General features: G+C 37.4%; 1 protein-coding gene across 5 annotated transcripts in view; it reads right to left on the bottom strand.

The window, feature by feature from the left end:
* Positions 1-3,446: 3,446 nt before the first annotated feature.
* The window catches only part of vps13d (vacuolar protein sorting 13 homolog D), a 57,553-nt gene continuing 43,579 nt past the window's right edge, over positions 3,447-17,420 (bottom strand). For all 5 annotated transcript variants that reach the window (XM_065285899.2, XM_065285903.2, XM_065285901.2 and 2 more), the window contains 3 exons: positions 12,922-13,053; positions 7,559-7,799; positions 3,447-4,802 (listed from right to left, as the gene is read on the bottom strand). In XM_065285899.2, the coding sequence (XP_065141971.1) occupies positions 4,671-4,802; positions 7,559-7,799; positions 12,922-13,053 (505 nt within the window). In that variant the 3' untranslated portion in view covers positions 3,447-4,670. The remainder of the gene's footprint in view (positions 4,803-7,558; positions 7,800-12,921; positions 13,054-17,420) is intronic.

The following is a 17,420-nucleotide window of genomic DNA, read 5'->3' as shown; positions in this document are numbered from 1 at the left end:
AAATGGTTTACCAAAACTAAGTTACTGGGTTGATCTTTTTCACATTTTCTAGGTTGATACAAGCACTGGGGACCCAATAGCCTTTAAATCAAAATCGCAAATCTCCTCCCCTCCTTAAATACGATCTCTTAAGTCCCAGTCATAGTGTATTGCAGGTGGGCGCATCCGGGAAAGGTTGCAGCGATTAGCAACCCAACCTAAATTTATACGATCCAATCAGTTCTCGATCGACAAATTCAAGTCCAGTCCTACTTTTTTATTTTTTTCAGAAGCCGTTTCACTCGGATACACGTCAACACGGGGAATATAAGACAACCGCTACTTCCGTTTATGGCAACTTTACATTTTTAAGTTGAATCAACTTGAATTAACAATTCATTTGAACTTTCTTGACTAATGAGGAGCTCCTATAAATTATAAAAATAAAGTTAAAATAACTTCTAGCTAATTCAACTTTATTTATAAAAATTTATAGCAACTCCTTTCTAGTCAAGAAAGTTAAAATGAACTGTATATTCAAGCTGATTAAACTTAATTTTTTTTGCAGTGTAGGCGTGTATGGCTTCTTTCAGTTATATTAAATAATATCCTGGCTTTTCCCAGCTTTGTAGCATTGGTTAATATTTAATATCTCCAACTGTGTTTGACTGAAAGAAGAAAGTAATACACCTAGGACAGCTTGATAGGGAATAAAATATTGCCAAATTTTTTATTTTGGTGTGAACTATTCCTTTAATGCCACACTGTTAGAAAAAATTGTCAAACTATGTACCCCAGCTGTCACTGGGCCAGTACCCTTTGAACAGGTCCTAATATGTACTGGTAAAGATACATTTGGTAACAAATTTGGCACTAATATAAACTCTTTAGGTGCAAAGCTGTACTTTTTAAAAAGTGTACCATCCCAATGCATATTTTGATCATTTTACTGACAGTGCACTTGGAAACAATTTTCCTCAGGGAAGGTTTGCTTTTCTTACAAATGAGCTCATAAAATATAGCAATTTTGTGTACGTATATTTATTTGTGTGGTAAGTAGTTGTGTAACAAGTTGAATAATGTACATCCAGACGGTTGTTATCGCAAATTATAACAGGCATAAATCAGCTATTGTAATGATGGCACTATCAATTCACTTTGCATTCTTCAGCCGGCCTTATAAACTCATAATCACTGTAGTTGAATGATAAGCACAGTTTCTGCCAACTTTACCAAATTGATGCTGTTTTTTGTACCTAACGTATATAACAAAACTGAACAATGAATGTTGGCATGTTCAACCGTAATGATGGACACTGTTTAGAGTGGGATCGGGACATGAAATTGTGTCATGGAGTGCATGTGTGTTTGAGAAGTCAGCTCAAATCTCAGGGGGTGAGTTCAGAGCAAGGTTAGCCAAATAGTAGATAAATCTGAGTAGGCTGTTGGACAGACAGCTCACCCTGTCATGAACCCTTTGCCCAGGGAAAAGAAGAACCTAATGTGACCTAGCACAGGTGGAAAATAAGTACAACTGCATTGAGTACAAAGAGAATTGATGGGGCATATAGAGTACCCTATACAGAAATCTGATTTACAGCAATATATAAACTTAAATATCAAACTATAGATAATATATTGGTCAATGACGTGACATTATTATTTTGCATCCATATGTATAAATTATACGTAAAAGGTTAAAAAATTTCAAAATAAATTTGCAGATTTCTTTCATACATTCACTTTTATGAGGACCAAGTCTAAAATTTCTGGTTTTATTTCATTTTGAAAAAATATTTGGGGGATAATTGCAAAATGTCAATGTGGTGTAACCGGTCTGTATCAATTGATGTAACTAGTATTTTTCTACATAAAAATATAAATATATTCATAAAAAATGTGGAATAAAATTAGGGCTGGGCATAGATTAATCTAGATTAATCTCATACAAAATAAAAGTAATTTTTTGCATAATATATACGTTTGTGATGTGTGTAAATATTATGTACATTTAAACACACACACACATACATATATATATACATTTAAGAAATGTTTTATTTAAATATAGTTTTTTTATTTATATATAATTTAGAATATATAAAAATATAAATAAATATATATACACATTAAAATGTTTCTTAAATACATACATGAATGCGTGTGTATTTATATATACATATTAATTACACACAGTACAAAACCATATGTTATGCAAAAAACTACTTTTATTTTGTATGAGATTAATCTAGATTAATCTATGCCCAGCTCTAAATAAAATATAATCATCTAGTTTAGTGTAATATGATTTTTTAAAAGACATGTTTTCAGCATATGTCAGGACAAATATTACAAAAACGCATTGAAATGTACATTTAGAAATAACTAATAAAATAATATTTTTAAATGTTTTTTTTTTTTGGGATGATCACACCTATATGCCATGAAAGTGGATCAAATATTTAATATTTCTCATTCTTTGCCGCAATTGGCAGTTACACCATTTGACATTTTCAGGTCCATTCAGTTTTAACTTTCATAAAAATGGTGCAATTATTGCATAAATTAACATAAATACACTGTGCATTGAAATAAACCTGATGCATGCTTTTAAAACAAGTAAAATAAGGTATTTCTCATCTGCCAAACCATTTTTTTTCCACTTTATATAGTTTTTGAGAAAAATCTCTTATTTAATAAGCATGCGACAGAATGGTCTAGCAAACATGGGTAATTTTTTATCAATTTTCTATCGACTTTTTAATGGTCCCCTGACCTTACACTTATTTAAGCATCATATGTTGTGGGATGTTAAATCACTGTGCACATCCATCTTTTACTTATGAGTGTGTGGCCCAAGGGAGAGAAATCCCACTGTGAGTCATGGCAAATTTTGATTTATTGGAAATAAATCTCCAATTCATTTAATGCATGGTTAATCACTTGGTTAAAAGAAAGCCACTAAGCAAATATTGTCTACATTTCTCCTAATATTGATAAAGGTGTATGCAAGTGCAGGTTCATCTTAATAATGTCTGGTAAAAATAAGTTATATAGTTGAAAAGTTATGCCTAAGCCATTAACATATAGGCAACATGTGGTAATATGAGCTAAACATTGTAAAAACGGTCAAATAAGTGATTGAATTTAAAAACCGCATGTAGTAATGAGGATTTGTGAGACTTTAAATGACTACGGAAGAAATGATTACATTGCTTTGCATCATAGTCCTGGATGATGAAACGTATTGTAGGCTACATGTTGGTACAAATAAAAAATACACTGATAAAATAAACTCATATGAAATGATATATAAAAGTTATACAACAATAAATGCTCAAAGCAGGCACAACTTTATGTATGTATGAAGTACTTTTTAAGGAGGCTGTTATATCATTACATTGTAATAACCAAAAATGTCATTATCCAATTAATAATAATAATAAACATACAACAAATACAAATACTTTTTGTTAAACCATATTTTTTTTATTCTGCGTTATACATTTTCTAATTACAACAAAATAAATGTCCACACTACATTTTAATTTGCATATTAATGCAGCTGTCTCAAGTAGTTTGTATGGATGTGAATGTACCATTATTAAAAATTGAAACTTTTAGAAAACCAATTTGTTCAATATTCCCATAAATCATACTGATCCGTTTGTGGAGGCATTATCTCAGAGTGATGGATGTTAATGGAAGAGAGCCCATTATTAAAGGGAAATAATACTATTAGTGTCTGGTCTTTGGTAGTCAGTTAAATAGATGCAGGGGTCAAAATCATGTATTGTACAAATTTGGGGATATAAAAATTAACAAAACATGAGTGATGTATAATATTATGATGAGGACAGAATGTATGTTGCAGAATGAAGGGCATCTTTATAGTAAGAGAATGAGGGCATGATCGTAAGCACTGCACAACACCAACATTTTATTTGTTGCATCTTAAATGTGTTTCATATTTAAAGCTTGAACTTTTAAAAGATTTTACAAACAGAGTACAAATTTTTCATGTGTATGTTAAATCACAGAAAATACAAGAAAATAAGATATTTGCGAGGTATGCATGTAGAGTAGTGATATAGTATTTATATTTCTAGGTTTTATACATGTGTACATGTATATGTGTGTGTTAATGACCAGCTGCATTTATTCTACATTTATATCAGTGCATTCATTCATAATCTTTAACCACAGCATTGTCCTTAGAGACAAAAACCTTTCTTTAAAGGCAGTTTTATACAGCAATGAATCAAACATTAATTTCATCCTATATATTATAAATTTCAACATTTTATATACATGGCAGATAATGTTCTATTTGTGTGTATGTACAGTACATACAGAATCTATACACAAACATATACAGCAGCGTCAGACTAGCTGTGTAGCGACAAACACCTGTTATTCTATTAACAAACTGTGAAACAAAAATATTTTATAATGTTTACAAAAATCCTTGCATATTCAAGTTAGATCTGTGCTCGCCAGGGTTTATAGCAGCTTCTCTAGACTACATGCATTAGTGAACAAACCACATGCTGTGCGCATGTCCCGTAGACTGGCTTAAGTGGGTGATCACGCTTTGCTGATTTATTACTGTCCTTCCACACAAACAGAAAAAAAGGAAATAGCCATTGAAAAATGAGCGAGAAACACCTACCACCCGTGGGTCAGTTTGGTTAAGAGTCCAATAATAGACTATCCTCATTCTCACTGGGAGGCAGCATGAGCTGCTGCTCATAGTAAAGGCTCTTGGCGTAATTGATTTCTTGTGAAATCTTGACGGCGAGGCTCTCGCTTTTCACGTGAACCTGTGGAGAAACAACAAACAGATATTAACAAGTGCCTGAAATTTATTTACATCACACAAACCAGGGTTTAAAATCATCTATGCCCCATTTCTTGCTAACACGGTTGCAAAACTAAAATTGAAAAGAGATTAGGGGCATCAAAGTTTGATTTAAATCATTGATTTCATCACCTTACTCAATTAATATTAAATTACAATTTTATGTAGAAAACAGTGAATAACAAAAAATGATTTTAACAGGCAGAGTCACAAATAAATAAATCATATAATTTAATTTGACACCCTAAGATTGATGATGAACATGTTTTTTTATTTATTTATTTTTATATTTATTTATTTGTTTATAATATATAAAATATATATTGTTTACAAATAAATATACAAACAAACAAATAAATAAAAATTATATAAATAATATATCATATAATCATATAATTTAATTTGCCCCCCTAAGATTGATGAGGAACATGTTTTTTTATTTATTTAATTTTATATTTATTTATTTGATTATAATATATAAATGCACATTGTTTAAATAAACAAATATATAAATAAATACATATTAAAATAAAATAAATAAATAAAAATTATATATATATATATATATTAGGGGTGACCCCGAATAGTCGAAGATTCGATGCATCGATAGGAGAAGCCTGATTCGACTACCAATCTCACAGTCGAATCGTCGCAGATGTGTTATGAAATGAGGATCATTCAATTTTGGCCGTATATGGGTGCACACATTATATGATTTCACATATAACAGCTTTCTCACAATATATTAATATACTGCATATTATGATAATGCTGCAAATAATATGTGAAGTAGCAGCTTTTAATAAATATTTTTTTAAATGCCTTAATAAATCCAACAACCCCTGTGACCGGGCTTCACGTCCATAAGAGGTCTCTATGTTAATAAACTATTGCCTCTTTGTTTCTACATTTAAAAGACAAAGCTGGCAAATAATATTATGCCTTTCGTTCTTTTAATAATTTCTATATTTTATTTGATTTATAAATCACTTTGGGTTATCTGATTTGGCTATAACTATTAGTTATAGTATTAGTAACTATTTGGCTTGTGTTTTGTTTCCGTGCACTTGAGGCATTTTGCATATTTGTTCTGCACTTTGTTACTTCTGACCTTATTTTATGAAAAAAACTGTATTTATTATAAACGTAAATTCTGATCTAATTTTAGTATGTAAATTTTGGATAGCTTTTCGTTGTATCGATGTTGCGCTATTGCGTGCTGGCCATGCTTGCGCATGTAATTTAGCCGAACGGGCAAGGTGCTCTGCGTCTCATATTTAGGAGTTCATCAAACTAAACATTAAAAAACGGATGTTTTTCGACGAGTCTAAGTTTTTACAATGTATTTAAAACAGACTGGTTGTCTTGTCAAAAGTTACACTACAAAACAGGTAAGCCGTTTTTTTTTTATTTCGTTGATGAAACTAGTATCTGCACCGAACCTATTTCTGCCTGACACGAATGACTTTCTTGTGATTTAATATTATATTTGGTCGGTGTTCACTTTCAAATGATAGCAAAGAGATTCCTGAAATAAATAATATCATCAGGTTTTTCTGTATCTAAAGTGAATACAGAGATGATCAAAGTCAAAGCAAGCAAGCAGGTATTTCTGTGCTAAATAATATCGCGTTGTGTCTATAAAATCATTAATTTCAGTGTTTTTCTTATTATAAATTAACGTTTAATGATTTGTATATAAAGCTTAGTTTTTATCATTTATAGTCACAATCACAAATTATTTGTCATTTCTCATTTGTTGGTTTTTTTTTGTCATGACTGCTTTGACGCGCTTTCTCCAAATTAAATAAAAACAAGCCGGAGTTTCCAAGGCAGGATCACCTTTGTTATTTTTGTAGGTTTAGTTATCAAAATGTATTTTTGTGTGATGTTCTGTAGATCGTGGCTTTAAAATGTTATGAGGAATAATTAAACAAATGTTGCCTTACATTTTACCTTAAAATATATATATAAATGCATCGTCAGTTTTGACTTCGTTCATCACTTGAAAGACAGTTTTGGTCACTTTATCAGAAAGTTGTTTATGTGTGCTGCTTGTGAAAGAAAATAAAAGTTACCAATTTGTACCTGGTCTGGCTGGCCCCCTCCCAACCCATGCACACAAACATAGATGATTCGACTATCGGTCGACTATGGAAAGATTCGACAATTCTGATTCGAATATGTAAATCCTTAGTCGAGGACACCCCTAATATATATATATATATATATATATATATATATATATATATATATATATATATATATATATATATATATATATATATATAACTATATATATATATATATATATATATATATATATATATATAATTATATATATATAGCCCTGTTTTGTACCCTATTAATATGAAATATTTTAAAGAAATATTTAATAATTAATTTTATTTAATATTTTAAAGAAATTCATGATAAACTCCAGGCCTAATACCATCACAAATAAGTCACAAATAAATAAATCATATAATTTAATTTGACCCCCTAAGATTGATGATGAACATGTTTTTATTTATTTTTTATATTTATTTATTTATAGTTTAAATAAACAAATAAATACATATTAAAATAAAATAAATAAATATTCAAACAAATAAATAAATAAAAATTATATATATATATATATATATGTAGCCTTGTTTGGACCCTATTTATATTAAATATTTTAAAGAAATTCATGATAAACTCCAGGTCTCCTACCATAGGTTTCTGATGTGATGGACCTGGAATTGCCACTCCGCTACTGCTGTTTTCAGCTTTCTTGGTAAGCTGGACGTATACTTTCCCATGATCTTTGGACACCAGACAATGATACAGATCATCATATTTGACCTCTAGGAAAATTGCTTCCCGATCCATACACTCCCCTGGCTTGAGGAAGTACACCACTTTGGAGGAGATCAGCACAGAGTATGTATCTATGGGCTCCACTGCAATAAAACTATATAAAAAAGAAAAAAATAAGGTAATTCTTAAAGCTTATGTTATTGAGCATTCAATGTGTCTCTTCACAAACACTCCAGGGACGTCTGGGTCGTTTCAATTCAGATTGCATTACTTCACAGCAATTTAATTTAGATCGATTTTGCTGGTGGGTTTCAGTGCACACCTGTGAAGTTCGGCATCTTAAAGCGATACTCACCCTCAAGCAATCTGAGATACATATGTCCATCATCTATCAGACAAACACATTTGGAGTTATTTTAGTAAGTGTCCTTGCTCTTCCAAGCTTATAATGGGAGAAAACAGAATCAAAACTTCTGATTTTAAAGTCCAAAAATGCGCATCCATTCTTCACAGAAGTAATCCACACAGCTCCAAAGGGTTAATAAAGGTATTTTGTGGGTAATTGATGCATTATTGTAAGAAAAACATCCATATTTGAAACTTTATAAACTATAATATCTAGCTACTGGTATCGACGGCATCTTGGACTAACACGATTCACGAGAGTCACTGCGCAACGTACCCGCAGCAATGAACGCTCACTACGCTAAAACTTTAACGTTACAAATGTATATTCTTCTTACACAATCGCATTGATTACCCGCAGAAGACCTTTAATAACCCACTGGATCACTTATGTTAAGGATGGATGCATTTTTTGGGGTTTAAAGTCAGAAGTTGTTCCATGATTCCTGTTTTCTCCCATTTTAAAGCTTGGAAGAGCAAGGGCATTTATTAAATAACTCCGTATTAGATGTCTACATGAAAAACCTGAGACCCGAGGACCCAAATTGGGTCTATATTTTAAATGATCAGCCGGGTCCGTGTCAGGACCCAATCTATTACTTCGGTTCCTGGGTCTGTTTAACATTGTGAGTAATTCCCGAGTCGATCGGACTCAGAGAACACAGACCCAAATTTAAATAAAATATTTCAAAAACATCAACAAAATCTTAGATGAACTGTTTTTTACATTTGGTTGTGTCATGGTTCTGCCATCTTGTCCTTTGTTTAATCTAGTCTTGTGGCAGAATCATGACAGACCCATGTTTTGTGTGGGTTCACGTGGTCTTAGTATTGATTTACTAGACCACGTGTGCCCAGTGTCTTGTCTCTTTTACCCCGCTCCCTTGTCATCCTCCTCATTATTGTTTGATTCCTGTCACCTGTTGCCCTCATTAGTTGTCCTCTATTTAAGATCCTTGTGTTTGTTGTCCTGTGCTTGTGCATTGTTTCTGTGTTCCTAATACCTGTGAGTACCCTGTCAAGAAGTCTAGTCTAGTCAAGTGTTTTGTATATTTAATGTTTTGTCTTGGTTAGTGTCATAGTCTAGTCTAGTCAAGTTTAGTGTTCTTTGTAATATCCTGTTTACGTTGTTTTGCCCCCTCGTGGGTTTTGTTTTCTGTTTTCATTATAAAATAAAAGTATTTTGTTTGTACCTGCTGTCTGCGTTTGGGTTCGTCCTACAAACCATAACAGAATGCACAAGCCAACTATGAACCCAGCAGACAGAGTGGACCCGGCAGAGCGAGCTCGCCAAGCCCATCGTCTTTTTGGCCTCCGCCAGAAGGAGGCAGAGGTCTTTCCCTTTGCGGTGGACTTCGTGCGAGCAGCTAGAGACTCTAATTTCACGGAGGACGAGTTAAAGGTCATCTTTAGTCGTTGCCTCAATGAGCCTCTCAACCCCGGCGAGATGAGGATGGTGAGGTACCTGGGCTTCGAGGACATGGTGCGGTTTATCAGTAACCGGCCGGAGCCCAGGGCCTCAGTCAAGGCCGTACCCCCACCTCCTTTGTCCCCTATACCGGAGGGTCTCGTCATCGGAGTGGTGACGCGGGAGGACCCAGCGCTCACCACTTCGGTCCCCGTAAGCTCTGTCCAGCCTGCTGACCTTCGAGGGAAGCGCGAGCGGAGGATCTCGTGGGAGTCGGCGTCTGAGGGGTCCTCCACAGATCTTGCCACTTCCACCACGGCGCTCATCCCACCTGCCCCGTTCACTGCACCACGCCCGCGCAAGAAGAGGAGGAAGAGAGGGATTGTGGACCCTCAGCCTCAGCTTGCGCAGTCCCTGCCGTCTGCGCAGCCCCCGGTGCAGCCCCTGCCGTCTGCGCAGCCCCCGCTGCAGCCCCTGCCGTCTGCGCAGCCCCCGCTGCAGCCCCTGCCGTCTGCGCAGCCACCGCTGCAGCCCCTGCCGTCTGCGCAGCCCCCGCTGCAGCCCCTGCCGTCTGCGCAGCCCCCGCTGCAGCCCCTGCCGTCTGCGCAGCCCCCGCTGCAGCCCCCTGTCACAGTTCCCGTCTTGTCTGCGCTGCCGGACGCAGCGCCCCCTGTCACGGTTCCCGTCTTGTCTGCGCTGCCGGACGCAGCGCCCCCTGTCACGGTTCCCGTCTTGTCTGCGCTGCCGGACGCAGCGCCCCCTGTGACTGTCACTGTCCCGGTCTCGTCTGCGCTGCCGGACGCAGCGCCCCCTGTCACTGTCACGGTCCCTGTCTCGTCTGGGCTGCCGGACGCAGCGCCCCGTCACGGTCCCTGTCTCGTCTGCGCTGCCGGACGCAGCGCCCCCTGTCACGGTCCCTGTCTCGTCTCCGCTGCCGGACGCAGCGCCCCCTGTCTCACCGGCTTCTTCAGTTGCTTCCTCCCCTGCACTGTCATCCAGTTTGTCTGCCTGTTCCCCTGCTACTGTCTCCATGTCCTCCCTGAACTCTCTCCCCTACCCAGGGAGTCCTGGCTCGCCCCCATCTGCTCCCTTGTCTACCCCTACCACGCCCTGGAACCCTACCTTGCCTCCTTTTGTTCCCCTTACCCAGTCTGCATCCCCTACCAAGCCTGTTTCCTCCAAGATCCCCACCAAGCCTGCCCGGACTCCTCGTCCTAAGTCCTCCACTACCCCTGAACCCAAGACCCCTTGCCCACCCAGCTCCACCCTACCTGGACTTCCTTTTGTGAACACTGTTTTGCCTCCGCCCCCCCTCCCTTGTTTGTTGTTTTTATTATGTCACCCCAACCCTCTTGTATTATATTCTTGTCTCCCATTGATGTTATTTGTCATGTTTTCTTGGTGTCTGTCTGTCTGTCAGTCTGTCTTGTCCCGTGTCTAGGGTTCCCCCCGGGGAGCGTCTGGAAGCCGCTCCTTTAGGGGGGGATTCTGTCATGGTTCTGCCATCTTGTCCTTTGTTTAATCTAGTCTTGTGGCAGAATCATGACAGACCCATGTTTTGTGTGGGTTCACGTGGTCTTAGTATTGATTTACTAGACCACGTGTGCCCAGTGTCTTGTCTCTTTTACCCCGCTCCCTTGTCATCCTCCTCATTATTGTTTGATTCCTGTCACCTGTTGCCCTCATTAGTTGTCCTCTATTTAAGATCCTTGTGTTTGTTGTCCTGTGCTTGTGCATTGTTTCTGTGTTCCTAATACCTGTGAGTACCCTGTCAAGAAGTCTAGTCTAGTCAAGTGTTTTGTATATTTAATGTTTTGTCTTGGTTAGTGTCATAGTCTAGTCTAGTCAAGTTTAGTGTTCTTTGTAATATCCTGTTTACGTTGTTTTGCCCCCTCGTGGGTTTTGTTTTCTGTTTTCATTATAAAATAAAAGTATTTTGTTTGTACCTGCTGTCTGCGTTTGGGTTCGTCCTACAAACCATAACAGGTTGCTCCAGCCAGGCAGCTAATGGGCATGGGTGATTCTCAGACTTAGAAGATGTCCAGCATCAGATTTTTAAAATGCCCTTGAAGACATTTTGTTTTTTGCACATATAAGATTGAGGTGTGAACTTACTATAACCATTATTTTTAGAGGATTTAAAAAATATTTCCTATAGAATTATTTACATTTTTCAGATTATCATTATCAAAAATTATCATTACAGCAACATGATATTACATCATCATTTGCATTTACAAACTCATGTTTCGGTAATGAGAACTAAAAAGTTGTCTAGGTACTGTGACAAACAAAATTTCAACTTTTATCTGGAGAGAAAAAATAAAAAACTGCTTACCCAGTAGTCAATTATGTCCCTTCCAACTAATTTTTTTTTGAAAATCTTAGTTCATTAAGGGGTTAAACAATGATTGAAAATTGTTGCGGATGAGGATAAGAAAATTGGTTTTGGACACATTTATATTCCTTATTATTGTCTCTCCATTTACCAATGATCACCAAATACCACATGTTTCTTTACTGTAAATGTTTATAGTATAACATGCACTGCAGCTTTACATTTTTTAGATTTTTTAATAATAAATATATCCAGTCATGGACACATTGCGGTAATGAAAATGTCCCCTTTAAATGTGGAAAAAACAACAAAATTGGTTTTGTATGATGTCATTTGAAATCATGTGCAAAATAGTACATGAAGAGATGTTTGTAACGGTATGCTTCTTATTTTGATAGCATTTACTTTTTTATCAAAATGTTTCATGACACCTCATAAGTCTAATTTTGCGAAAATCACCAGCACATGTTTCTATGGCTACCAGTCAGCTTCTGCAGTGACACAATGACTTTACCTTTCCCAATTGGTGCTTTTATTTAAGAGGTGGGACTTATTCAGCCATACCGTGCGTTTTGCCCTGTAGGCTACTTTGCACTTTCTCAATTTTTTTTAATAATATTATAAATTGACCGTCTTGCTGTTATATCTTCGGGGCAAATTTTCGGACCCGTGTAGACCTCTACTCCAAATGATGGACATGTGTATCTCGGATTGCTTGAGGGTGATTAAATCATTGAGTAATTTTGATATTTGGCTGGAGTATCCCTTTAAATCCTAAGACATGCTAAAAGAGACCACAAGACAGCAGTGTGCAGGCTGCGGAGAGTAATGGCCAATGTGGCACCTCTGAGAAGAGAGGTCAGGTGGGCCGACGGGAGGTCTGCTGATGTGGATGGATTAGTCTCTTAGGTGATAAATGTCTCGTCTGTCTTGCTTTGAACAGAGAAACAGGTCCTGAAGCTTTACATCAAAGTAAAACCGTCTAAAAATATTATTCCTATAGTTTTCTATACTTGAACTAGATGAACCATCTGGAAAATGTGCTTTTATTTTTCCAGAATTTTTTTTTATACAAAGTTCATTGCTTTGTAATTTACAGATGAACTTCTCAAGTTTGATACTCACTATTCCGAGTGGATGTTGTCTGTTAAGTAAAAGAGCTGTTCTTGTCCATCTGCTTGTAAGGAGGAGAATCGGGGCAGAAGCCACTGAGGACCCTTACAGCAGCGTGGCTTCCTCACTCGCTGCGTGCTAAGCCTAAAAAATGGACACAAAACACACAAGGATCATTACTTACAAGACCAACAGCCTTAGGAGGGTTAAACTTCCAAGTTGGAATGAAGCAACTTTTTTACTGGAAAGAGAATTGGACTTTTTTCTCTTTCCCGTTAAAGAGCACGAGAGTCTCTTGAAATAACACCTGTTGTGCCACAATCCAAAAAAAACCCCACAAGACTCCTGCTATGCCTGTTAAGGTGATATCCTTCCACCATATTATCAAATGCTTTACCTCTGTTTCACCTTCAGCAACGTTCGCGTTGGCATGGGTGTGAAGTTTCAGCGAAAAAGGTTGTGGTGGTCCAGAGCAAAACTTAAAAGGACAAGCGAGAAGTTTGCAGTGCCAATGCAAAGCTCGAATCTTGCTTGTCCTGCAAACAACCCTTCTTTTCGGCTACCACTGGTGGGCCAAGTGGAATTCCTACATCTGGCTTGAATCTGGGCCAGCAGGCATTTGATTAGAGCTGATGGTTTCCAGTTGATTCACAAAGACGGCAATGTACTGCGTTTCTCTGTTGTTTAAACCGAAACACGGGCGAATGCAGCTGCCGCTGTTCATCACGGTCTGAACTCGGAGCGCAGGGCATGGGGAAGATGACCATGGGATGGATAAACCTCTAAAGTTGGCTCGATTCTGGATATTTTTTTAATGCAACCAATTTTGCACACCTTTAAAATTAAATGCCACTTCATGAACTGTAAGCTTTTCTTCTCCTAAATAAATCCCAGACCTCATATTTAACTATTGTTGAGCTACACTGTCACACATACTAAGTAAATCAAATTTACAAAGCCACTGGCTACTCTTTCATGACATGAAATTCTGGTGTTTTCTCTTCCAAAGCGAGACAGAACTTCCACATTGACTTGGCTTTCGTTTTGACAGCAAGCCATGGTTCATAATCATAAACATAAGTCATGAGATCTGGCCCTGTGTTTGACAGGACTGTAACAGACCCACGGAGACTCTTAACCTCTCTCTCTCCAGCCTCACCCATTGCTCTGGAGGCGATCAAGCACAATGCCCCGCAACCGATTGTGAGACTGGAACAATAGGGTTCAACTTCAGGTCAGGAACAGGGATTGGACCCCGGCCAGTCAGCCATCAATAGGTGCAAACAAACAGCTCTTACTTTTTTACGAGCTCCTTTCCGAGAATGATCGTGAGCAAAAGGGGTCGATGGTGGGCGTTATGTGGCACGCTGCTGTATATATAGGTGTTTAACTGGTTTTCATCGACAAACCCACACAAAAATACATTAGTGCTGGAGCATAAACAAATAAACATAAACACAAACAGTCACAGTAACTTTATGCATTTGAGATTTGACAAGCACAATGCTCTACTAACTGAGCTGCAGAACAACTTGTAATATCCGTTTCTTATCATTTTGGCTAGATGGGATACAGCTTTGGCCTAAATCTCAAAAGATGTTGGGTTAAGGGTTAGGTTTGTGGGTTTAATTAGAATAAAAACAGCAATACAGCGAGATCTCTAGAGATTTTGGCTGCTGCTTTGTCCCTTCTAGACACAACATATACTGTAATGTGTTGTCCTTATCTAGAAACACAATGTGTTGTTTTAACACAACCGTTTTAAGAGTGTACTAATTTTTCGATTAATCGTTTTTATTCCCGTGGTTGATTCAAAATCGATTCTCACAGGCCACGAATCAATTTTTTCCCCATTTTATTTCCGCAAACACTGAACGTAAGATTAACGTTAATCTACTAGATGTCACATTTTTTGCCTTACGCGATGTTACCAAGGAGCGAGAGGCGAGCCTGCCATTCATTCATTCAGTCTATATTCAAATATTTTATAATATAATTTAATATTTGATATATTCTATATTTATTGAGTTGAATCAAGAATCGAGTATAAAAATTGAGCCGAGAATCGGAATCGAACCGATAGCCTGTGAATCGAAATCGAATCGATCTGTAAGATCTGAATCGATACCCATCCCTAAATACTAGGGATGTGCATCGATGCATCGCGTTCCCATTAAAAAGACCTGTCTAAAATCGATTCTGAATCGTAAGGCTCCGATTAAGTGTTTCATGCACAGCTTGTGCGAGTACTACGGCTCCGTGATCAGTAGGAAGTCCTTATCAATCTAAAATCACTACGAGTTTGACTCGTTTATAACGTGCATTTAAAAAAGCAACACTCGTCAAACACAATCATTTAAAATATTCTTTATTATCATGAAAATACCTGAAACAATCTGAAGAACCGCCATATAAATACGCCTCTAGATATTTCCTGGAATAGTGTTTGTAATGATACTTCTTCTGTGGCATAAATAGAGTTTCTGCACAAGAGCGCCCTCTGGCTTTTGAATGTGGCGGCATTTCACCGTAATTCATTCAAATTCATTCATTGAGAAAACGCGCATTTGCCCGATTAATTGTCACAACCTAAATACTATTTAAGATGGATAGTATGCAAATTGGGACCCAGGGTTTGTCTTTGTTTGGAGCAGATGCGCATGACTTTATAATAACCATGCCGTTCTCGCTGTTGCAATGGGCAAGTGACATCACAGACCAAACTAATCGATCATGACATTATTTTTTTACTATTGTTAGTTGTTGCAGCTCTAGATAAAAGCAAAAAAGTTGTTTAGCTCTGGGTCAGCTGATCTATTCTTGGTCAATATATATTTATTTTTTATTGATGGGCAAAGATTAATCGCGATTAATCGCATACAAAATAAAAGTGCTTTTTTTGCATAATATTATATGTGTGTAATTATTATATATATTTAACCACATACACATATTAAATTCACAATTTTTTATTTATATATAATTCTTTTTTTTATTTAAATATCATATAGAATATATATATAAATAAATAAATATATATACACATGTAAATGTTTCTGTGTGTATTTATATATACACATAATAATTACACATGGCACACACTCATATATTATGCAAAAAAAAAAAAAATTTGTATGTGATTAATCGCGATTAATCTTTGCCCAGCACTAGTCTTTTAATTATGTTGAGTAAGGTTATTAGTAAAGCAACAAGCTCTTTATTTATAAAAATGGAGAAACACAAAACCACTGTTGTATAAGATGTTGTTGTCTTCATCAGATATTACAAAACTTGCAACAAACAAGCACTGTGATCTTTTACTGTAAAGGAATTTATGATTTACCAAAATTTACCGCATACATACAAGCACTCCTTGAAACCTTTCCCAAATCTGACAGTCAAATGCAAATCAAGCAGCAAAGCACATGAGGGGATTTCTTCAAAAGTCCAAGGTAATATAAAATGCATGCTTTTTAAACTAAACTGACAGCTAAAGGTAGGTTTATTCAGTCAATGTCTGAGCTCCGTACGCTGCCTCCGCCAACCCCCAGCACTTCTTTGCCTTTGTTTTGGGATTGTAATTGAGCTGCCTCTGGAAGACTGCCTGGATTGCATAGTGCATTTGGGAATGGAGTATGTATGTGTATGTGTGTGTGTATGGGGGGGTGCTTGGGTCCGGGGAATTGAAGTGGGAGGGTGAGTTCACAAGCAGGGCAGGAGAGCAAAAGGATTGTGTGGACACTTCCACTATTCTCCAGCTCGCTACAGTCTGCTTCTCATTTACTTGTTTATTTCCTTTCTCCGATCCGACGGGGGATGTATGAGTCGTACTTTTGATCGTGAAGAAACAAACATTGCTACATAAATCTGCACGACCACATGACCTTGTTTGTTCCAAACCTATAAAATATGGATTTCAGATGGAAAGAGACAGAAGGTCAACTGGGTGTCAGCGAAGCCAGCTGTCGATAGGTGGAAATGTTATATCGATCCTTGGAGAAAGTTTGTAGGAGATGATTTGCGGCAGAAGCGCTACCTGCGAGCGTGTTTTTGAGAGCGTGTAATACTCAGGCAGACGGTGTCCGCTGTGAACCGTGAATCCTGCAGATTTTCGGCGTGAACTCTGGCTGAACTCTTGGCCGCAATGTGGCAGGCACGCTCCGAATGCCTCTCCCTTCAACTCCCCCGGCTCTTCGCTGCACAGTTCACCGGCAGGTCCCTTCTCCGCACACACAAACACCTCCTCTCTTCATTTAGTGGGAATGGTGAGAGGACAGGAAACTCATTCCTTCTCCAGTCGGAGCAGTAAAAGCACAAACACTCCCTGTCGCACTTATACATAGGCAAATGAAGAACAAATGGCTTTACATACCAGACGGCCTGTGTAATGTGACCTGTTTTTTGGGCCCCTCTCATAAAACCTCAGGTAGTGTGGTTGGCTTTAGAGGATGAAGACCCCAAAGGCTGGTCTTAAAACAGTGGGCAAATTCTACAGACCGGTTCTTGGATCA

The sequence above is a fragment of the Paramisgurnus dabryanus genome, chromosome 21, assembly GCF_030506205.2.
Source record: "Paramisgurnus dabryanus chromosome 21, PD_genome_1.1, whole genome shotgun sequence".
Classification (NCBI taxonomy): domain Eukaryota; kingdom Metazoa; phylum Chordata; class Actinopteri; order Cypriniformes; family Cobitidae; genus Paramisgurnus; species Paramisgurnus dabryanus.
This window is presented reverse-complemented; position numbering and strand designations above follow the sequence as displayed.